The 25197-nt window shown below is 41.3% G+C and overlaps 1 protein-coding gene across 1 annotated transcript in view; it reads right to left on the bottom strand.

The window, feature by feature from the left end:
- Positions 1-25197, bottom strand: part of LOC126088116 (transportin-1) — a 178659-nt gene that overhangs the window by 92794 nt on the left and 60668 nt on the right. The window contains exons 6-8 of the mRNA XM_049906215.1: positions 21442-21523; positions 20968-21090; positions 8572-8926 (exon numbers count right to left, since the gene is read on the bottom strand). Of these exons, the coding sequence (XP_049762172.1) occupies positions 8572-8926; positions 20968-21090; positions 21442-21523 (560 nt within the window). The remainder of the gene's footprint in view (positions 1-8571; positions 8927-20967; positions 21091-21441; positions 21524-25197) is intronic.

The raw sequence follows: 25197 nt of genomic DNA, 5'->3' as shown, positions 1-25197 counted from the left end.
ACCCAGTGGAAGTAATCAAGCATAAATTTATTGGTAAGTCCTTGCTTAAATTATTTAAATGACTAAACAACAATACGATACGAAGGATAGGAAGAGAAAATTTAGGAGATATAGTAAGGAATCAGTTACAGCAAACAGCTGAAAAACCATTAGCAAAATATAATGAGAAGAGGAGTTTGTGGCACAACTTGACAAGAAGAAGGGATGGGTTGGTACGAGATGTTCCGAGGCATCAAGGGATCACCAATTAGTACTGGAGGGCAGCGTGGAGGGTAAAAATTGTAGAGGGAGACCAAGAGATGAATACACTAAGCAGATTCAGAAGGATGTAGGTTGCAGTAGGTACTGGGAGATGAAGCTTGCACAGGATAGAGTAGCATGGAGAGCTGCATCAAACCAGTCTCAGGACTGAAGACCACACAACACAACAACAATGAGAATGCTGACATTTAATACAGATGACCAAGTATTAGTCAAATAAGTACACCACAGTTCTAATGTACAGAATGAAACAATTTTTTTCCTTATTGCAGTGGATGATGATGATGTTTGTTTTGTGGGGCGCTCAACAGCGCGGTTATCAGCGCCCGTACTATTTCCCAACCTTTGCTCAGTCCAATTTCGCCACTTTCCTGGATGATGATGAAATGATGAGGACAACACAAACACCCAGTCATCTCGAGGCAGGTGAAAATCCCTGACCCCGCCGGGAATCGAACCCGGGACCCCGTGCTCGGGAAGCGAGAACGCTACCGCGAGACCACGAGCGGCGGACTCCTTATTGCAGTGACCCACATAAAAACTAAGTATACCTCATCCAAAAGCTGTTTTCTTGGTTGACCCAATAACGGTCAAGAAAAGGCACTATACAGCATAGATATGCTGAAGATTTATAAACCACTACTTTGTTAAAAGTAAAGTAAAATAAAGTCCGCAAAATCAGATGTTATTTCTGTTATGCAATATTATAAACAAACCATAAAACGAAATGAACTGTTAATAGTCATCTGTTAAATGCATGTGAGATATAATATCATTGATGTCAAGCTACATCATCATTAAAAAATCAGAGAGATATAGTTAATATAATGATTAGTTGCCATATCTTTAGACAATAGTTACCACATGAATCAAATAAACTGAAGACTAATTACAAGAAAGAAGAAGAAAATTTATGCATATGGTGAAAAAACATGGACATTAGACCCAACTTGAGACAAGAACGATTTACACTTGACAAATTATGGTTTACTTTTTGTGTTGGATCACTCACTCCAGGTACACAATAGGGGTTTGTTGTAGTCAAGTTTCAGAGCCTGTATGGTGAAGCCGAAACAAGCTGTTCTATTGGGCATGTTAACACTCTTCATCTTCAGGCATTTCAATGAAGAATGAAGAACTTAAGCAGGTGGGGGGGTCTTTCCTTTTTTTTTTTTTTTGGGGGGGGGGGGGGGGAATCTGTCTCTGGGTTCTGCCATCTTTTCTTCTTCAATTTCAACGAATCCATTTTGTTCCTTTTCTTTTTTCTCCTTTAGGAGGCCCGGTTTTATTTTTGTCTTTCCATAAGCAATGGCCCCACTGTGGAACCTTTGTCATGTATGTTTACTTTGACCCTGTTTTCACAATATTGCTCTACTCTTGTGAGACATAAGATGTTGAGAACTGTTTTCACAATATTGCTCTACTCTTGTGAGACATAAGATGTTGAGAACTACAGCAAGTAATTTAAGTGAAAACAGATTTAGGCATATCAAAGCTTTTCAGGAGAACAGGCAGGTGCAAAGCAGAATATGCATGGATGTTGACATGCCAAACACACAATACTGTATAACAGTTATGAGTACCTGGATTTGCTTTGAATAAAAGTAGGTAACTAGAGCAACTGGATTGTAACATATGAAACTACAAAGAGTGTAGGTTGATATCTGAAGGAATCTCTTCGAACTGATATAAGGGAGGAAAACCAGGAGAAAAGATAACAAGGTGCTCTACTATTGCTTTAAAATAAAAAGGAAAGAAAACATGTGTTAAGAGAATGTACAAATAAAAAGGCAGGCAGAAAGATCCATGAAAAGAGACTGATCTAGGCTGTAGGTCAGGTACATTTGAGAAAAAAATGGCCTGTACCATACATCAGTAGGAAATTTGTATGAGGCACTTTCACATGATTAAAAGTAAGGTTGCACAGTGTCTACCCACAGAAGGGGATCAGCAATTATGCAATGTAACCTTTTAAAGGATTGGAGTGCCAACTGATCATGCCAAAGAACAGGTTGCCCAGCTTGTTAGGCTAGATAATTTTTCTAACTACAGGGCATGGGAACCTTTTACATCTGCATGTATATTAATGCAGAAATATTTGAAATTTGGATGTGCACTTGGAACTAAAGGAGGTACACTCAATTTAGGATTCCTCTGAAACAGGAAATAGTAATGAAAGTATGTATAAGAGAATATAAAACAAAGTCTTAAGAATCAGTTAAAGAAAATCGATCTCTTAAATGAGATAAAGTACTAGGAGAGCAAATTTTACCCATCTACTGAGATAAGTTAAGCAATTTCAAAGAAACAAGTGTAAACGCATTGCACAAGTAAAACAGTCATGACATGCTGCAAGGCTTAAATATGCCATGATATTTATAATGATCAATCAAACAATGGAAAATCCAGGATGGAATAACAACTATATTACCACACAGCAGATACTTGTTTGAAGGTCCTTTTGTTTTGTCTATCTGTGACTCAGCATTTCTGCTTTATAGTGAGCTATTCTTTTCATAATACTGTCATCATAATGAACAATGTATGTTTTTTCTAAATATTTTTTAAGTATGATGAATTATGGAGTAACAATCAGTAATGAGATTATAAATGAAATACATCTAGAGTAAATAAAATAGATAAATATAAATTGGTAATTTGGCATGACATTTTTTAGTGCAGGGATATTTAGTGTCATGAGGCTTTTCATCAAAAACCCTCCTCACTATTAATATTCGTACCTGCTCAAGATTATTGTGATAGATGATAAAGTAGTGTAGGAAAAAGCAGTATATATTGTGTTCCAATCTGTTTTTGTACAGAGGGTGCATAAACAGTTAAGAAAGAGAGCAGCGACAAGTCATCAGGAGATAAGCACCACTCACTCATTGCACAGGGATATAGATATGCTTTGACAGTGAGTTGGTGGTGTCGTGGATGGGTGGGAGAAGAGGATCACCAAAGTTGTGTTGAAGATTTAGGCTATTTCAAGCTGTAATTAAGGGGCTCTGCCATTGCAAGAGAAGAAGAACAAGTTCAAAGTCCAGAAGAAAAAGTTCATATTATCTACGAACATCTATACTCTGCAAACCACCTTGAACTACATGGCAGAGGGTACATCTCATTGTATTAGTTTTTGGGTGTCTTCTCATTCCATTCACTTATGGAGTGCAGGAAGAACGATTGATTGAGAGCCTCTTGTTTTTGTGTGTGTGTGTGTGTGTGTGTGTGTGTGTGTGTGTGTGTGTGTGCTGTAATTATTCTAATCTTATCCTCATAATCCCTGTGAGATACATTGGGGATTGCAATATATTCTTGGAGTAATCATTTAAAGGTGGTTCTTGAAACTTTGGTAATAGACTTTCTCAGGATAGTTCACACCTATTTATGGGAGTCTTCCACTTCAGTTCAACATCTCTGTGACACTCTCCCATGGATTAAACAAGCCTGTGACCAATCATGCTGCCCTTCTCTGTATATGTTCACTATCCCCTGCTAGTATATGGTATGGGCCCCACACACTAGAGCAATATTCTAGAACCAGTTGCACAAATTATTGGCAAGTAATTTCCTTTGCAGACTGACTGCACTTCTCCAGTATTTTACCAGTGAACCAAAGTTTACCACCTACATTACCAATGACTGAGCCTATGTGATCATTCCATTTCACATTCTTACGAAGTGTTACACCCAGGTATTTGTACGACTTAGCCGATTGCAACACTGCCTCATTGGTATTATAGTCTTAGGATACTACATTTTTTCGTTTTCCTGAAGTGCACAATTTTACACTTATGAACATTTAAAGCAAGTTGCCAATCTTTTTATCACTTTGAAATCTTTTCAAGATCTGACTGAATTATTATGCAGTTTCTTTGAGACAGTACTTCATTACAGACAACTGCATCATCTGCAAAAAGAGTGAGATTACTGTTCATATTGTCTGCAAGGTCATTAATATACGACATGAACAGCAAGGACACCAACACATTTCCCTTGGGAATACCTGAACTTACTTCTACATCTGACGATTCTCTGTCCAAGATAACATGCTTGTGTACTCCCTACCGAAAGGTCCTCAATCCAGTCACAAATTTCAATTGATACCACATATGATCATACTTTTGACAATAAGCGTAGGTGTGACACCGAGTCAAATGCTTTTCGGAAATTACCAAATATTGCGTGTACCTGACCGCCTTGATATGGTGGTGGGACAGGACAGTTGGACCACAAGAATAATTCATGATGATGACTGTATATGATCAAGAATAATACAAAGGTGAGCAATATATCCAATACGGTAAACTGTAGGAAGTGCAAGAAGTCTATCACTATTTGGATTTATAACATTATATTATACAACCAACCATCCCCCCCCCTGACACCCCCCCCCCCCTCCGCCATACCAAATATTCACTGACTAAACCATCATACTGCATATAATTACTGTAGTCTATGAACTACTGACAACTGACAACAAATGTAGGTAGAACAGTGCCATAAAATACAACGGACCGCACCGAAATCAAGTAAGCTAAGGCATTTCATGCCAGAATCAAATGAGTAGTGTAAGGGGGTGGGGGGTCTACAAAGCAACATTAGTTGATATGCAGTTAACACAACCTACCAAAACCTTGTCTGGCTCATGATATAATGCCTTCTATAAATTACATTATGCACTGTAACTTTGAATAAAGCAATTCCAGACAAAACTAAAACACTTTACTCCTATTCTGATACATACATACATTACATCCGTTAAGTGTGTACAGTTACTTTTGAATCACCCAGTATAAATATACATCTAAATCAAAGTACGTATACACAGAATATTCACTGCTAACTCATCAGTCATTATAATGGTATGGTGTGGTGTGCGGGGTAGCCACATGGTCTGAGGCGTCTTGTTGTGCTCCGCGCGGCTGCCACTGTCAGAGGTTCGAATTCTCCCTTGGGCACGCGCGTGCTCCTGTGTGTGTGTGTGTGTGTGTGTGTGTGTGTGTGTGTGTGTGTGTGTGTGTGTGTGTGTGTGTGCGCGCGCGTGCGCTCTCTTTTCCGAGCGACTAGAGTCCACTTGTATTCGACGACAGATGCAAGTGACACATGGGCAATGGCGGAGACTAACGAGTTGGGTCTATGAACACAAGGTGACTGCAAATTTGGAGATGACGTCATTGGATTCACTGTTGAGTTTACAGAGCTCATTTCTAGTCTTTATTGTTGAACTTCCAAAAAAAAAGAAAACCACTTTTCAGGTAAATTCCACGACGGAATAATTACCGTATTTTACGGACTGTAAGATGCTACAGACTAAGACACATCTTAATTTTTAAGCAAAAAAATAACATTTTTATCATTAGATTGCAAAGCCAGACTAAAAAAATCCTTAGTTTACAAAACTGAACTGGCATTTAAAATCCCTGAAAATTGTCATCTGAACTTTCTTCCTCTTTGTCATCACTGATGTCATCTACATACGAAAGATGGTCTTCACTGCCACCGAGAGTGTTACTTCTGCTGCACTTTCCGAAATATTTCACAACGTCTTCTCTCACTCTAGACCACTGTTTTATCCACTAACACACTTGTTTGATTGTTGCTTTCATCCATCACCATTTTGTGACATTCCTCTCCCATATACACATTAAATGTTTTATTTATTGAGACATTAAGAGGTTGCAATTGTGAACTAATTCCTCCCACAATAACACCAAGTTCTGTATTTCCCTGTCTCAATTTTTCTTTCACAGAGTTTTTTCAAATGACTGCTAAACTGATCTAGTACAAGAAGAGAATTCTTCTTCAATGAAGCACTTTTCCTTCTCTCCAACACTCTGTTAATCCATAACTTCATACCAGCCTCGTCCATCCAACCCTTGTCATGTACATGACCACCACCTGGCGGTATTTCAGAAGGTTTTGGCATTGTTATGTGCTGGAAAATGATCACTGGATTAAATTTAGTACCATCAGCGCAACAAGAAAGGACAACAGTGTAGTGCATTTTTCCATGTCCCCTTGTTTTTATAGTTGCAGTTTTCGCACCTTTCATGGTAACAGTCCTGCTACTCAGTGCATCAAATGTCAGAGGAATTTTGTCAACATTTGCTTTTATGCTTAATTTGACAATGGTTCTTTCGATGTTGAATAATAAAGTGGTGGGAAGATAATACTCTCTCCTCATACTCTTATGGCATTTTCTGATATATTTTGGTTTTGGTTTACATGCTAAGTCAATGACACTTCATAAACCTGTAGCACCAACCAACTCCACCCTTAAAGCCTGTTAAATTCCACTGTAGCATTACCTTATGAGCATTTATTTGAATCGTTTTTCTATTAATTCCAATGCCATTTCGGCAGGGTTGCTGAATCCATTTCAATATGCCATCTAGTTTTGGCCATTCTGCATTCAGTCCTCTATTGGCACAATCAATCTTCCTGATTTTTTTTTTTATCATAAATGGTTTTTTGTTGGTGGAGGACCGAAATGCTGCTCGGCTGCTCTGTTTCCATGTTATTCTGCATATGCTATTACTTTCAATTTATAGCCTGCATCATATGAATACCTTTTTTTCCCATTATGAGACTAGCTAAAACAAACATATTTCACTGTTACTGATAACACAAATCACTTTCAATTCAAGTTCACTGACACCATAGACTGCATTGATGCATCATAAGCTAAACAGTGTTCTGGGTTTGTGATGGAGGGGAGGTAGGGAGACAGTGTTAGGAGGCTTGTGAATCCCTACAACTCATGTTCTTTGCATCGGTGGATTTCTGCTGCCAGTTAAATCCATGTTACCAGATACAGGTTTCACACGGTACTGAATATATGGCCATTTAAAGTGGTGGGAATTTTAAACCAAACGCTGGACATTTTTATATTAATTTCAAGTATAAGATGCACCTGAATTTTGGAGACAAATTTTCAAAGAAAGAAGTGTATCATAGTCTGTAAAATATGATATATAAAGACACTACTAGTTAGAGCTGATGTAATTGTTAGCAGTGATGCTGATACCTGAGTATAGTGATACTTCTGTTCTGTATCCTTGCCAATAGCCACAAAACTCAACGCTCAACAAGCATCCTCGTACATGTAACACTGGAGGAGGGGTTTCTTTGTCAGGCATTAACTCAATGACACCACTAAGCAGCTGAGAGTCATCTTTACCAAGTTAAACGTGATCAAACCTCTTTCAAGAACCACGTTGAGTTCTACTCTGGAAGCCAAGCAGTATGATCATAAGATGCGAATGAATACATGGTATAAATTTACTCATATTCATAAAAGGTGTTAAATTCTGAACATTTACAACCGATAATTATTAGTGGTGACGGCTTTGCACTGCTTCCTTGGAGTCTCTGAACATGCACATCCGCAGACATTTTGACAATGGGAAAGGATATTCCAGAACCAGCGAGGACAAACAGATTGCCTATTACAACTGTAATTTTGACCCTTCCGACCCCTACCCACATCTTCAGACGAAAATTATCTGTAGGTCTGTCTGAAACTATCAAAAATATACACTGTGCTGATCCAGATGGTTAATTTGTTCAGTAAATTCATTTTCACATTATTAATATAAAATTTCAAACAATGGAAAGTCCCGGATGGAATAACAATAATATTATGAAAAGGATAGATTGGTACTCCTCATGTAGAGGAGATGTTGAGTCGCAGACAGGCACAATGAAAAGACTAGTCGTTTCATTGTAACTGTCTACAATTCAATATAAAATTCTAGTAAAACAAAAACACACAGTCATTTCATTTCCTAACTGGACATATTACATACCATATGTATATGGAGTTGGAATAGATCAGCTTGCAGTTTTATACCCCTGGGTGGTACCATAAACTATTTACTTCCAAAACAAAATATTATGTGAAGTGTAGACTACTATTCAGCATATAGAGGAGATGAGTCACAGACAGGGACAACGAAAAGACTGCTGTACATGTGAGCTGCCCACTCAAAAAAACCACACACACAGTGGTCATCTGTGTGCGAGTTGTGCTTGTGTGAATGTGTGTTTTCTCTGTTAGAAGGAAGCCTTTAGGCTGAAAGCTCACATGTAAATATGTAAATCAGTCTATTTGGTGTTCCTGTCTGCGAATAAATGTCTCCTCGTTATGGTGAGTAGTAATCTATCCTTTTCATAATACTGTTACATTGGTCTGGCTTTTCATTGTTTGATTTCACTTCGACATGAGTTGAACTGAATATAATAAAGAACACAGTGAGAATGGTAAACACTGAAAATTTCTAAATGGTTTCACATTGTCATACTAACGCAGATTCCAATCAGACAATGAGCTATCATCATCCATTGCATCGTCGTCGTCACCAGCACCTTCGTCTTCCCCATTCTCATCAGAGTGTTTCACAGTGTGTGTTCGTGACTTGTGAAACCTTGGTCTAATATCTTCCTCTCGATCTGGTACAGCTTCATCTTCCTCTACATCACCTTTCAGCAAAATGATGTCAATATCCGAATACTTCATCCCACGAACAAGAACTGGCACAAGCCTTGTCAAATGTGGGGACAGTGCTTCCTTACATACTGGCTGCTCTGCAAGCGACAGCCAGAATTCACATGCTTCAAGAGCCACCCCCTCATCTGGGTCCTGGGTCCGCAACAGCATGTACTGCAACATATCATCATCATGACAATGTATGTAAATGAATGGAAACAACAAGAAAAATACATCACCATCAATTTTAATTTATCTTCAATTTAGCATAGTGGAAGACTCCACTGTTTTCTTTAACTTTTGCTGTACTTATATTCTCCTCAAAGGCTAGGAATGCTATAACAAAAACATTCAGTCTTGTGCAAATAAAAATCTATCCAGAACATGACGAACATAATAAATAGAGCAGAAAGAACAACTGAGTCGCTTTGTTCCAAAATGTCCTTTTACCCAATCAGCATAAATTTCGGTAATTAGTAAAAAATGTATTTAACAATTTCTGTTGTATAAACTTGAAATTTTTTCTGCATGTTTCTTAGTTACCTATTTCTGTTATTAAAATACATCTTAAAAATAACATATTTCAAAATTTTGTCATAAATAAAAAACCTCTTGGATAATGGACGTTTTGGAACCAAAATATGGAGAAGAGATATTTTGAAAATAATAACTTTAGATAAGGAAATAGGGGAAAAAGTATAAACAGTGATTTCTCAGTAAATGTATATAATTTAATTTTTATGGAAACAATATCTGTAGGTATTTTTAAAACCGAAATAATTTCTTTTTAAGTTAGGGAAACAGAAACATACCTTTACCAGAAAATTATTAAAAAATAACATTACATTAAATCTACACAATTACAGAAAACAATTTTAAAAGTTTCAAAAGGGTAGTCATTTACTTATTTAAATCTGAATTTGTCCTATTAACTGCTGTGAAGCAATTAGAAGCCATTTTCATCATCCATGTGTCCACCGGCGTTTTCATCATCAGATTGTTCTTCAGGTCTATTCTGTACTGGATTGGATCTAATTTTTTTTTAAGGCCTGGTCTTCATTTTGAGCCCAGTTTTCCCCCAAAAGTAGAAAGTCAGAAGCTTGTTGACATCTTTCACTTTCAGCTCTTTTACCATTACTCGAGGTAGTACTAATGATAGTTGAAAGTTTTGAACTTTAAATCCAGGTTTGAGTACTTTTTATGCCTTTCTGAGATTGGTGTTATACCAATGTTAATCTGCAACAAGTACTTCACAGGTTGGTTAGTGTTATAATAAATATTTTAGCAGTTGAAAATTTGAAGTGCCAATTTAAGGACTTCTTTTGGCAATTTTCGCATACTTTCTTCCAGTCAAAAACATTACAGCTCTCAGTCATACTGAAAACAGTTCCACAGTCCTTAGAGATTTCAATGTATTTCTCAGGCTTAATAATAGTGTCGCAATTTTGAATTTCCTTCTCAATTCTGTCAAATATGCAATCAGGTGGCACATACAAATTATCTGGTACAGGGAATACTAAAACAATGTCTTTAATATTTGGTGGTGCTTCATTTACCAACTGGTATTGAAGCAAAATCATCATTAAACTGTTCCAGTTTTGTCCTCCACAACCATCTGCAAAGAGCCTTCCAAGCAACTATTTTTTAGCCTGTGAAAAACTGTCGATTCAATTTCATTCAAACCTTTTTCGAAGTCCGATTCTGTCCAGTGATATACAAAAACATGGTTTTTTGTTTGCTTATCTTCAGATGTACCTTGGCAGATAGTGAAGTTAAATAAATAGAACTGCCGACTATAGTAAGCTGCCTGGTCAGGGATTTTGAGAAAAACCAAATTCTTTTGGCAGTCAACAGATAGGGTGATTTCATTTTCAGTTTTCAGTATGTTAAAGAATGCTTCTGCCCTCTTTTTGTGGAGACTGAAATCAATTTCAACCCATTTGTCCCCGCTGTCTGATTTCAACTAAAACTGGATGCACTTTGAGCACTTGTTAACAGCAGGAGGGCCAAAGCTCAAGTTATAATCTTTGACAAATATTTCATAAAAATATAGATATGAAACTGTAAGAGCACTTTCTACTCTTGAACTGTATGCCTTGTGAAACTAACATATTGAAAGGTGGTTCAAAAAATACCATCTTATTATTCTGGTATTTCTGCAATAATGTTTTTCAAGTGGGCAGAGGCTCTCTATGAATGAATTAACAGAATGCCTTTTAGCCTCAAACAGCTTAGACTTATGGTCTCCTCCTCTATTCTCTACAGCTAGATTTATGGAGTGGAAATGTCTCTTACGAACTGTTTGAGGTCTTTTTCTCACTAACAGCAAGTATGACACAAAAGGATACCCAAACCAAAGGAATGTTTCCAGATTTGGTATGTGGGATTAGATAGCAATTCCAATTTCCAGCGATTTGTTTCAGTCATCTTCATTGGTTCTCAATTTAGGTGTTTCACTCACAGTATATTTAAGTATATAGTTATCCTGATCAATTTTATTCTTCGAAGAATAAAAGCCTCCATGAAACTTACGAACATCTTGCACTATATGCTGATTACACTCAAAAACTTGATCAGAGTGAAGGCACTGTGGTAGTCTTGGCAAAGTCTTTGAAGTGTAGAGCTTCCACTTTTTCCATTTATTTAGATCCTTTATAGGTTTTCCTTCGTTTGTTCTTCTGGCATGCTGTTATCTTTGGTCCCTCAATAACCTATTGTTCATTAGTTTGAAGTTGTAGTTCCTCCATAGGTTAACCACAAAGTTTATCAACTTTTAGGCCTATAACACTGCCTGTATAGTACACTTTTAAAGCAAGAAGCTCACTTTAAATGCAGAAGAATACTTAAAAACAGCCTAATTTCAGTTACTGGTAAGAATTTTGACAGTAAAAACTAGCAAAAACGCCGTGGTGAACACACAAAACAAGCACCAACTTCACAATAAACAAAACCTATCGTCAACAGTAAACAAAACTTAGCTTCAGCTGACGGTCAGTTCTACCACAACACATTTCACTGGAAAAATACCCTACATGATAATTTTAAATTACCTATTCCTTAAAATGGTTGGTAGTTGCACTGTGTGTAAAAGTCACTTATGAGGGGGGGGGGGGGGGGGGGGGGGGAGGAACCACATTGCTTAGAAAAAGGCAAAGGGTATAGGTCGTTTTGTTAAAAAATTAGCAGTATACAAGTCGGGCCTGTTGGATTGGATAAGGGACATTCTGAAACTAAATAGGCATATTTCAGGATTTTTATTACTAAATTTTAATGGTTTAAAGGACATTTTGAACGAAAACTGTAGTTTAATATGATGCAAAATAAATTTGATGAAGGCTACGGTAACAATAACTCAATTTCCACAAAAATTGGATAAAGGACGTTTTGGAAATGAGCGACTCAATTGTTCAGTTTCCTGATAATCTCCATATAGGCAAACTTTGCAAATGTGAAACTGAAGAAGAAGAAATAATAGCAATGTGAAATATATAAATAAAAGGCTGATTGAAATTTAATGGAGCTAAATTTCAATTATTTCTTTTTAAGAATGACAGCTTCAGAACACATTGTTTCACTTACATCATCAATACTTTGTGACAATATATTATTTTAAATCCTTTGTGGTAAGTACTACGTCTTCACCGACCTAAAGTCGGCACACACAACACCAACAAATGCACGACGATAATTTTTGTCGACTACCCAGTTTATTCATGATCATTTAAAATTTAATGATAATTAAAATTATATTAGTATATTTACTGACAACTATTTCAAGAGCAAGATAAATGAGAGGAACAGCCTCCCTCTCCACACAAATCTTCTTCGTCAACAACACAAATCAAAAGAATTTCTGAATTAGAACTACTCCTATTCAGTAGATGAATTTTAGATGTGAAGTAGTAGCGCTCTCTCTCTCTCTCTCTCTCTCTCTCTCTCTCTCTCTCTCTGTGTGTGTGTGTGTGTGTGTGTGTGTGTTTTGTGGTTTTAGGGCGCACAACTTCAAAGGTCATTAGCGCCCTGACTACTCTAAGAATGCACCGCGAGGCACAAGTTGACAACAACAACTAAAAGGGAAAACACGATAAAAGACCGACTGACAGGCATAGGATTAAAAAACAGCATCATCAAATGTCCTTAGTGAGGTTTGTCAAATTAATAAAACGAAGAACACGAGCAACTGCTCGTGGGTCATCCGCTAAAATGGCATCGAAAGTACTTGGCAGGTTAAGATCTAGACGCAGTGTGTTAAAATCTGGACAGGACATTAAAATGTGTCGAACCATCAGCAAGTGCCCACATGGGCAGAACGGCGCCGGCGCAGCCGTCAGCAGATGGCGATGGCTGAACCGGCAGTGTCCAATTCTTAACCGGGCCAAAACTACCTCCTCCCGCCGAGAAGGGCGTGAGGAGGACGTCCAAGCCACGGGAAGAGGTTTGAAGGCCCGAACCTTGTTGTCTGTAAGTGCAGCCCAATCGGCATGCCACAGCGATAAAATGCGCCGACAAATGACCCTGCTAAAATCGGACGAAGGGACACAACAAGAAGCTGTCCGAGGCTGGAGAACCGCAGCCTTGGCCGCGGCATCTGCAGCTTCGTTCCCAGGGATACCGACATGGCCAGGAACCCACATAAAGCTAACCGGAGAACCGACGTCCACCAGCTGCTGAAGAGAGCGTTGGATCCGGTGTACGAAAGGGTGAATCGGGTACGGATCACTGAGGCTCTGGATGGCGCTCAGGGAGTCAGAGCAGATGACATAAGCAGAATGTCGGTGGCGGCAGATGTAAAGAACAGCCTGGTAGAGGGCAAAGAGCTCAGCTGTGAAGACCGAACAATGGCCATGGAGCCGGTATTTGAAACTTTGTGCCCCGACAATAAAGGAACACCCGACCCCGTCATTGGTCTTAGAGCCATCTGTATAAATGAAAGTCATGTTGATGAACTTCGAACGAAGTTCCAAAAAACGGGAGTGGTAGACCGAACCGGGGGTAACCTCTTTTGGGAGCGAGCTGAGGTCAAGGTGAACGCGGACCTGAGCCTGGAGCCAAGTTGGCGTGTGGCTCTCGCCCACTCGAAAGGTTGCAGGGAGTGAAAAATTAAGGTGTTGAAGGAGGCGACGAAAGCGAACTCCAGGGGGTAGCAGGGCAGAGACATACAACCCGTATTGACGGTCGAGAGAGTTGTCAAAAAAGGAACGATAAGACGGATGGTCGGGCATTGACAGTAGCCGACAGGCATACCGACAAAGCAGTATATCGCGCCGGTAGGTGAGTGGCAATTCGCCAGCGTCAGCATGAAGACTCTCTACGGGACTAATATAAAATGCTCCGATCGCAAGTCGTAAACCCCGATGTTGTATGGAGTTGAGGCGGCGTAAGATGGATGGCCGTGCAGAGGAGTATACGAAGCTCCCATAATCCAGCTTGGAGCGGACGATCGACCGATATAGACGAAGTAGGAAGGTTCGATCCGCTCCCCACGACATACCACTGAGAACACAGAGGACATTTAAAGAACGAGTACAACGGGCGGCCAAATATGACATGTGGAGACCAGCTAAGTTTCCTGTCAAATGTAAGGCCTAAAAATTTGATTGTCTCCACGATTGGGAGAGCAACGGGACCGAGTCTTAAGGACGGTGGGAGAAACTCTTTGTAGCGCCAGAAGTTAATACAGACCGTCTTCTCGGCAGAAAAACGGAAGCCATTGGCGACACTCCATGAGGAAAGACGGTCAAGAGAACGCTGAAGACAGCGCTCCAGGACACGTGTACACTGCGCGCTGCAATAGATGGTAAAATCGTCCACGAAAAGGGAGCCCCGATACATCAGCTGGGAGGCAATCCATTATTGGATTGATCGCGATGGCGAAGAGAGCGACGCTCAAAACTGAGCCCTGTGGCATCCCATTCTCCTGGCGAAAGGTGTCTGACAGGACAGAACCCACACGTACCCTGAACTGTCGATCCATTAAAAAGGAACGAATAAAAAGAGGGAGGCGACCGCGAAGGCCCCATGTATGCATGGTGCGGAGAATGCCCGCCCTCCAACAGGTGTCGTAAGCCTTCTCCAAATCAAAGAACACAGCTGCGGTCGGGCGCTTCCGCAAGAAGTTATTCATAATGAAGGTCTGAAGGTCGACAAGTAACCAGATGGTCAGCAGCAGAGCGGCGCCTACGAAATCCACATTGTACATTGGTAAGTAGGCGTCGAGACTCGAGCAGCCAAACCAATCGAGAGTTAACCATTCGCTCCATCACTTTACAGACACAGCTGGTAAGCGAGATAGGTCGATAACTGGAAGGCAAGTGCTTGTCCTTCCCCGGCTTAGGAATCGGGACAACAATAGACTCGCGCCAGCATGCGGGAACATGTCCCTCAATCCAGATGCGATTCTATGTACGAAGAAGAAAACCTTTACCCGCAGGAGAAAGGTTCTTCAGCATCTGAATATGAATAGAATCAGGCCCTGGAGCGGAGGACCGTGATCGGCCAAGTGCGTTTTCGAGTTCCCGCATGGTGAATGGGGCATTATAACTTTCACAATTCGAGGAGCGGAAGTTAGGTGGCCTAGCCTCCTCTGCCTGTTTGCAGGGGAGGAAGGCAGGGTGGTAATGAGCGGAGCTCGAAACCTCTGCGAAAAAGCGGCCGAAGGCATTGGAGACAGCCTCAGGGGCCACAAGGACGTCATTCGCGACCTTCAAGCCAGAAACTGGTGAGTGGACCTTAGTGCCAGATAGCCGGCGCAGGCTACCCCAGACAACAGAAGAAGGAGTAAAACTGTTGAAGGTGCTTGTGAAAGCAGCCCAGCTGGCTTTCTTGCTTTCTTTGATAATACGACGACACTGAGCACGTAATCGTTTATAATTGATACAATTCGCCACTGTAGGGTGGCGTTTAAATGTGCGTAAAGCACGTCGACGAGCACGTAAAGCGTCTCTACATGCTGCGGTCCACCAGGGGACCGGTACGCGACGTGGAGAAGAAGTAGGGTGAGGGATGGAATATTCAGCAGCAGCGAGAATGACTTCCGTGAGGTGTGCGACCTGACGATCGCAGCTTGTGAAGGTTTGATCCTGAAAGGTCGCCCTGGAAGAGAAGAGCCCCCAGTCTGCCTTGGAGATGGTCCAACTAGAGGAGCACGGAGAGGGGGTATGCTGCAGGAGATGGATAACACACGGGAAGTGGTCGCTCGAATATGTATCAGAAAGTGCATACCACTCAAACCGGCGTGCAAGTTGGGGAGTACATATAGAGAGGTCTAAATGGGAATAGGTGTGAGATGTGTCCGAAAGAAAAGTAGGGGCGCCAGTATTGAGGCAGACAAGATTGAGCTGGTTGAAAAGGTCTGCTAACAAGGAGCCCCTCGGGCAGGATGCTGGAGAGCCCCAAAGGGGATGGTGGGCATTGAAGTCTCCAGTTAACAAAAATGGTGCAGGTAGCTGAGCAATAAGTTGCATCATGTCTGCCCTGGTAATGGCAGATGACGATGGAGTGTAAACGGTACAAAAGGAAAACGTAAAAGTGGGGAGAGTAATGCGGACGGCAACTGCCTGCAGGCCGGTGTGCAACGTGATGGGATCGTAGTAAATATCATCCCGGACCAGCAACATAACCCCTCCATGAGCTGGGATACCTACCACAGGGGGTAGGTCAAAACGCACAGAGGTGTAGTGTGCCAAGGCAATTTGATCGCATGGGCGTAGCTTCGTTTCCTGGAGGGCTACGACGAGCGGATGGTGCAAGCGGAGCAGCAACTTCAAGTCCTCTTGGTTGGAGCGAATGCTGCGAATATTCCAGTGAATAAGTGCCATCGTAAGAAAAGGAAGATGAAAGAAGGGGTCACCTCGAAGGCCACTGAGGGCCTGGCTTCGAGCGAGCACTGCCGCCGCTATCAGTAGGCGGACAGTCATCGTCCATTGGGTCTATAGGTTCATCGGCCATCTCGGGAGGATGGCCGGGAGGGGGAGCTTCCTCCGCCGGTGAACGGCCAGATGTACGGCTACCAGCGGTGCGGCCAGGCGAAACGGATGACGGCCTGGGGCGGCAACCGCTGGGTGGCGCAGGAGAAGAAATGCGCCGTGGAGGAGAAGGAGAACTGTGCTTCCTATGAGCCTTTTTGGAAGGACGTTTGGTGGAAGTACCGGTCGAAGGCTGGGAGGTCGAGGTACGTAGGAAGTCTGCACGGGATGGTTCCTTCTTGAAGGCCCGTGCATCTGACTTCGGGGTCTTCGTCTTAGCAGAAGCTGATGAAGGGGCTGGTGTCTGTGGGGTGATGGGAGGAAGAGGAGATGTCGACCGCGCGATCTTAGCACTGGCCGAACGGACAACCGTGGTGCTGAAGGTCAGATCGCATGTCTGGGTTGCTACCTCCCTGGTAGTCCGAGGAGAGGCGAGGACAGTACTGTATTTCCCCGCTGGGAGCAGCGCGGGCTTCCTACTAGCCAATAGCTTGCGAGCAGCCGAGGTGGACACTTTCTCTTTGACCCGAATTTCTTGGATACAGCGTTCTTCCTTATAGACAGGACAGTCGCGGGAGGATGCGGCATGGTCACCCTGACAGTTCACACAACGAGGAGACGGAGGTGGACAGTCACCCTCATGGGCATCCCTGCCACAAGTGACACATTTAGCCGCATTGGAACAAGACTGTCGAGTGTGATTGAAACGCTGACACTGGTAGCAGCGCGTAGGTGTCGGGACATAGGGGCGAACAGAAATAACCTCGTAGCCCGCCTTGATGCGCGATGGCAGCTTAACACTATCGAAGGTCAAGAAAAGTGTCCGGGTCGGTACAAGGTCATTGTTGACCTTTTTCATGACCCTATGGACAGCCGTCACGCCCTGCTCAGCGAGGAAAGATTGAATCTCCTCGTCAGTCAATCCGTCGAGGGAGCTAGTATAGACTACACCACGAGACGAATTCAGAGTTCGGTGGGCCTCCACCCGGACAGGGAACGTGTACAGGAGTGTGGCCCGAAGCAGTTTTTGTGCCTGAAAGGCACTCTCAGTTTCTAGTAATAAGATACCGTTACGCAACCTGGTACAAGATTTGACAGATCCGGCTCTGGCATCTACGCCCTTCTGGATAATGAAAGGGTTGACAGAGGAAAAATCCTTTCCGTCCTCAGATCGAGAAACGACGAGGAACTGTGGGGCAGGCGGTAGTACTTTTGTCACTGGTGGCTGGTCACGTTTCCGTTTTTGGGCAGAAGTCGAGAGAGATGGAGTAGAATCCATTGCGGAGGAATCCCCCATGATTGCCAGCGTCTCCGATGGCGCGCTCCTTCCTTGTGGGGACCCTCTCAGAGGGCACTCCCGCCTTAGGTGAATGTTTACACCTCAGGTCACACCTCCCGAGAAACAGACGGAGGGACCAATCGGCATGGTCAGAAGGTATCAGCTCAGGCAATCACCCCTCCCCGGGCCTGGCCTTTACCAGGGGGTACGCGCGTGCCTTACATGTCTACCCAGGGCGGGGAATTACGCGTTACCCCGTCACCGGCTACGCGTGCGAACGCGTGGGTCGGCCTTCAGGCACGCACAGGGAGGAAGGAAGAAGAGGAAAAAGAAGAGAGAGAGGGAGAAAGAGGACAGACTGTCTCAAACGCCGAGGCGGAGACCAGAGAAGGCAAGGAGAAGAAGGCAATGAGGAGGCAAGGAGAAGAAGGCAAGGAGAAGAAGGCAATGAGGAGGCAAGGAGAAGAAGGCAATGAGGAGGCAAGGAGAAGAAGGCAATGAGGAGGCAAGGAGAAGAAGGCAATGAGGAGGCAAGGAGAAGAAGGCAATGAGGAGGCAAGGAGAAGTCAAGGGAAAGAGTAAGGAAGACAGTGAGGTGGAGAAGAGCAAAGAAAGGAACCAACCAAAGGAAGGAAGAAACGAGAAGTGAAAAACCAAAAAGACCACAATTATAGGTCGTGGAACCGTCTGTCTCCGGACGCAGGCGCTAACTACCCCCGTGAGGGGGATGGACTCCTTTTAGTCGCCTCTTACGACAGGCAGGAATACCTCGGGCCTATTCTAATCCCCGGACCCGCAGGGTGTGTGTGTGTGTGTGTGTGTGTGTGTGTGTGTGTGTGTGTGTGTGTGTGTGTGAGTGAGAGAGAGAGAGAGAGAGAGATGTTGCACATCCTTATGAAATGAAGGTTGTATTCGTAATTAAGTATTAATATGTATTCATCCTAGAACCATTTCTATTACTGTGAAACCCATATTTTACATTTTTGTGCAGTCTGCACTTAAAAAATGCAAAATTGAGGAAAATACAGAATTGTGGAAAAACATTAAACCCTGCTCCTATTTTATGGGCAAAAATACATGTAATCGGCACGTAGAATTAAAAATAGCAATACTCTCCAATACTATGTATAAAATCTCAGTGAAGGAAATTAAAGGTACAGTACAAGGTTTACACAATAATTTGTAGTAATTAATTTCATCAGTTCTTAAAAATCATAGATGTGCAACAGCAAGTAAAAATTCATCAAAAAAATTGAAATTGGTATCTGGGTACAAGATAATCAAGCTGTTTTTTGATATGCTATGACTACAGTACGTAAAAAGTGTTTCTGAGATCATCCTTAGTGCTCACACAGTAAAAAGCAAAAATTGATGAAAGTGTTGAATTAAACTAAAAACATCACTGCAGCAAAGTGATTAAACCATAAGCATAAATGCAGATATCTACTTAATGACACCCTTTGTCACCATTGCTATTACTATTTAATGCTTTTCTTATGAGCTGCCCCTACCACTGTTAAAGTGTTATTTTAAATTTGATGAGAGAAACAGAAACATGAAAAAATGAGATTACTCCCTAAGTGATGTTACACGCTTATTAGAAGTCGGCTCACTGAATTTTTGTACAGTGTGTAAAATGTAAATTTGAAAGCAAGCTCAGGGGCCAGAGTTTCACTTCATGCTCTATCACTGCCACCAATCTTTACGATCTACAGTGTGTGGTGCAAAGTATATACATGAGTAGCATATGTAGTTATTGCAACTGTATCGTGTCAGATTTGAACACTAAAGTCTTTAAAATGTGTTATCGCAAAACCCTTGTTCTATTTTCGTGTGGCATCTCTGTCACAGCACATCATTTGCACGAAAAGTATATTTTCTGCGCTTCATAAAATGCTTTAATCCCTACCTGCACTCCTGTCACTAAAGGTCCATTCCCCCTCTCCTCACACACAGTAAGTGAGCTCATTTTCTGTGTGCTGGTGTGGTGACTTGACAAGTTGCCAGCCAATAAGAGTTCACTAGCTGGAAATGGGTGACAATTCTTCGATTCTCAATGTTTGAATTTATAAAGTTGACAACTGATATTGTTGCTGAATACAATACACTGGAAATACACGAAAAATGAAGAGACTGCGATATAACTGCCACAAGACAAGGTGGTGGCTGGGCCTCTTTGTCACACATTGGCTCAGTCCAGAAAACTGCATCGACTGTTGACCTAGCAGTAGTTGTATCATAATTGCGCAGTGTAGCTAAATGTTGCAAGTTGTGTTGGCAACACTGCTTGTGGATCATACAAGCATTTCCTCTCTCGTATCTCCCCTCTCCACAATGCCCAAAAAAATTCCCTTAATTCTGCCATTACCCATGGTGGGAACCATATGTCTTTTGAGCCACTTATAACTTGTTCATTAGATGTTAATAGGAAGAAAATGGGATGAAGTCAAGTGAGACGTCGAGTAAGAACTTAGAATTGAGGTAAACCTTACTAGGAACAAATGTAAAATTGGGGAATTTTTAGCATTGATCTTATGGGTTTTTCACAGGGGCTACAAATTAAAATCGAAGTTACACTGTATATTGGAGAGAAAATCTTATATAATACAATAGCATTGAAATTTTGTAACAACCCCCACAGAATGACATCAGAACATTGTAGACAGCAAAAGCTCAATAACTGACCATAAGTTGGAAGAATGACATATGGGAAAGAAAGACAAAGTGGTCGATTTCCAAGAAACATCTGTGTTGAGAGTGGGTTGCATTACTTCAACAAGCTGTACGAGCAGTAGGAAAATGATTGCGGCCAATTTTTTACTCCGTAACCTACACTTCAATTACAGATTTTTTAGTCCAGCCATTTTGTGAGTGTGTGTGTTGTTGCAACAAAAATCATTCAAACTAATTCACAGCTTGCAGTTCAATACATAATGGTCTGTACACCTTAAAACAAGTAATGAAAAACTCACCTCAATAATGTTGTGCATGTTTGGTATAAGCCTATCCATACGAACTTCCAGCAACATCACCAAGGCTCGACAAACATTTTTGCGTACTTCAGGATCGTCGTCTGATGCTAAGTGGAACAGATTCTGTAAAACCAAAACTCATAATAAAAATACATAACTAGGAAGTGGCCAGAGAAACACAACGCAATAGTTGTGCAATTGTTCTACAGAAGAATTAACTTTATTTCTCTAAGCTTGTAACAATGGCATAACTTTAACACTTCTGTAGTTTCTGAACAACGTCCGTACAATACTGAAAGGATGGACAAACGGAACCACCGCTATGATCTCACATCATTCATTTGCAGGCTATTATGAGAAAATAAACAGGTTCAAGAGAACATTTAACAGAAACAAAACAATACTACTTGACTGTAAGTACTAGACTAAATATACAAAGCACCTTATCAGAAGTCTAGATCTCTCCATACTTACCTCCAGGAAGGAATCTATGTGGATCATCAGGGCCTGAGTTCGGTTGATGATGAACTGATTAACACAAGCGATAGCATGTGATCTGTAATTCAGATAAAAATGAGACAAGAAAATTAAAATAACTATAACAGCTGTAATGTGTAATAAAATTAATTCATTAGCATTTTAATACACTGGGAAAGTGATATGTAATATTTTGAATGTGAAGAGTCATATAATGACAATTTACCCCAAAAATAATTAACATTTTCTGGTAATAATATGAAAGGGATAGATTACTACTCAACCCGAAGACGACACATTGAGTTGCAGACAGGCACAATGGGAAGACTGCTACACTTCGGGCTTTCAGCCGAAGACTTCTTTAGAAAGGCAAAGAAAGAAGCACCCCTCCCCCCCACCCAACACAAACACACACACACACACACACACACACACACACACACACACACACACAGGCGTGCATGCGCAAGCAGGCAAGAACCAATCCTGAGTGGAGTAGTGAAGGGCGGAGGGATAGTAGAGCACGTGGAGGGAGGGGTGGGGGTGGGGGGGGGAGGGAGGAGGAGTCGGCACTACCTTGTGAAGCATCCACAAGGTAGGTGGCAGAACAACGCTTCCAGCTATAGCGTCAGGTGGCTGAACTGGTGGGAGAGGTGAGAGCAGTACAGGAGAGGAGTACAGAAGGAGAGAACACTGGTGGGTACGCAGGCAGAGAGTGGTGCACAATGGCAGTGCTGCTCCTGCTCGACACGATACAGTTGCATTCTGTCCGGAGATAGCAGTGGTGTGCCTGCTTGTGTGAATGTTTATGTTTTTCTTTTCCTTACTGAAGACGGCTTGCACTGAAAGCTAAATGTGTTACAGTCTTTAGTTGTGCCTGTCTGCAATTCAATATATCATCTTTCCAGTGAGTAGAAATCTAATATTGCTGATATTCCAACCTGGACTTTCCACTGATACTACTACTTCTACGACACTTATGCATTTGCAGTCATGAGGGTAATGTTTCCTGCATTTTAAATGTTTGTAAGGTGTATAGTGCAATGTTGATACTCTAAAATTTGCTGTTTGAGAAACATTTAATATTAGTGATAAACTGCAAGAATTAAACAAAAGCTCAGTCTTCGTAGACTTTCATGACTGGTACCTATCATACGGCACTCCACATTTTACAAGCTTCTTCTCATGACTCTTTTTGAGAACAATCAATAAGACTGGTATTTTGCTTTCTTGACTTTTCCTAAATAAGTACAAAGAGGAGCATCTAAATATAATTTTTGACTTACATGTTCATTTCGAAAAACATCTTCCTTAAACTGGCTTTTAAGACTACTTTTCATTCACACTATAAACAGATCCACCCATTAAAAATGTTGGTATATTAACCTAGTGGCAAATATATGCTAATCACTGTAACCATGAAATATGAGGAATATTTTCTATCCCCAATAAGAGAGAATATCTAGCCACTGCTAAGCTAATTGAAGTTAGTTTGATCGAACAGTACATGTACGTACCGCTGTTTCATAAGACCCTATGCATGACCAAAAAAATTGTCACACTTTACTTTGTTAGCTCAACATTTGATAGTGAGTGTACGGTGCTGTTTCAAATGTTTGTTAAGCATAGATCGTGTTTTAAGTGTGTGAGAGAAATTTGGATTGACGGAAAGTTTGACAACTTGGCAGACAATACTTGTGTTGATGTTTCACCACATATGTTTAGCGAAAATATGTTATTACAATTTATCTCCCTTTATCAGGAGTTTCCACAACTATAGAAACTAGAATTACCAATAAAAACAAATTAACACTGGCAATTACCAAAATGGTAAAGATGACATCTTTCCTAGCCATATAGTATGCAGAAAGAGGTTATGAACAAAATTAATATTCAAACAAACATGCAAATGGGATTGCAATGAAATACATAAAAAACAACGACAATAATAAATCAAAGTTCTCCAGTTCTTCTACAGATGATGTCAGTTATCTATTCCCGGCCTATGGCAATTTAGTAAACTGTGATTAGAGGACCAATAACAAGAGAATACATTTTCACTTGCTTGTAATTCTTTTCAACATGAGGCTGAAGTTGTCCATCACACAACATTGATCTAATCATCAGGTTCTAAGTGTAACACTTCCATTTAACAGGTTTTAAAGAGTACATTTTACTCTCATTTCAAACCATTCCTTGGACAGTCTTCTTCTTCTTCTTCTTCTTTAAACAAAGAGCCAGAGCTAATGCGAGAAATGCTTTATCTGCATTTGTGGCCATTCTCACTACTGTCAAAATACTCATGGGCACACATATCTGCTTCCGAATGACGTTAAACTGACAAACTTCACTTGTACGTGTACGAGCTTGTCTGACAAATCCACAGCTAGACAAGTACACATTTCACATTTGACAAACAAGTTTGCTCATTTACAGGGGCCTATAGTATCCTATGGGCATATTTCAGCAATCATGACTATCGCCAATGTTGAGTGCCCTGACAAAATGACTCTCTTGAGGTTGACAACTGACTTATATTCACTCCCCCCCCCCCCCCCTCTCCACCATGTGTCGTTCTCTACGTGTTCCGCACCTGATTGGATGTGCCGACAGCCAAGGAGGCAATCGCAGTGGCACCTGTGTCGAATGATGACTGGCGGGGCACCCCGATTGCAGTTACTCTTTCCACACTGTCTATTAGAATGTTATGTTTCCTGAATATCTTCTTAATTAAACCCAGTGCTGGTTCTCAACTTTTTACAAGATAATAGCCACAGTTCTGGTTGATGAAATTGTTCCCATTGCATATTTTAATGGCTCCCTAATAATGTTATTCCAGTACTTTGAAATTTGTGCTAAAATCCTGGTACATTCATATTCCATCCTCTACAAACCACTTAAGTGCATGGCAGAGGATATGTTCTATCATACCAGTTATCTGGGTTTCTTCCCATTCCATTCACATATTGAGCAATAAAGAATGATTGTTTAAATACCTCTGTGTATACGGTAATTAATCTTTTCCTCACAAACCTCAGAAGAGTGATAAGCAGGGGTCTGCAGCATACTCCTGTGATCGTCATTCAGAGCCAGTTCCTGAAACTTTGCAAGTAGGCTTCCTCGGGCTTGTTTATATCTATCTTAACAAGTCTACCCCAATTCAGTTTCTTCAGCATCTCTATGACACACCCATGTGTCAAACCAACCCACGCTCATTCATGCAATCCTTCTCAATTACATTTGACAGTTAATCCTATATCGTACGGGGCCCACACACTAACAGTATACTAGCATGGGCTGCATTAGTGATCTGTAAGCAATCTTTGTAGATTGACTATGTTTTCTCAATATTCTGCCAATAAACTGAAGTCTACCAACAGCCTTACCCATGACGACCTATTTGATTATTCCATTTCATATCCTACAAAGTGATACACCCAGGTATTTGTAGGAGTTGGCCAATTTTCAAGTCACTCTAGAAGCTATCATAACTGAGCTACAATGCTGGAAAAGGTGTCTTTTGCAGCAGTTTAATGCTCTTTCAAATGGTATACAACATAACACAGGTTCTAATTTAGTTTTTTTTTTCTTTTTTCAAAACACAGGGGGTAAGTACAGAGAGGACTGAGTGCCACAGGGCCAATATGGTAACTGTTAAGGCCCTGAAGGAACTCCGGAAAGTGGTGGCTAATTTGACTCTGGTAAAGCTGTGACAGACCGTATGCTAGCCAACAGTGGATCAACTATCAGCTT

The sequence above is a fragment of the Schistocerca cancellata genome, chromosome 6 (assembly GCF_023864275.1).
Source record: "Schistocerca cancellata isolate TAMUIC-IGC-003103 chromosome 6, iqSchCanc2.1, whole genome shotgun sequence".
Taxonomy (NCBI): Eukaryota; Metazoa; Arthropoda; class Insecta; order Orthoptera; family Acrididae; genus Schistocerca; species Schistocerca cancellata.
This window is presented reverse-complemented; position numbering and strand designations above follow the sequence as displayed.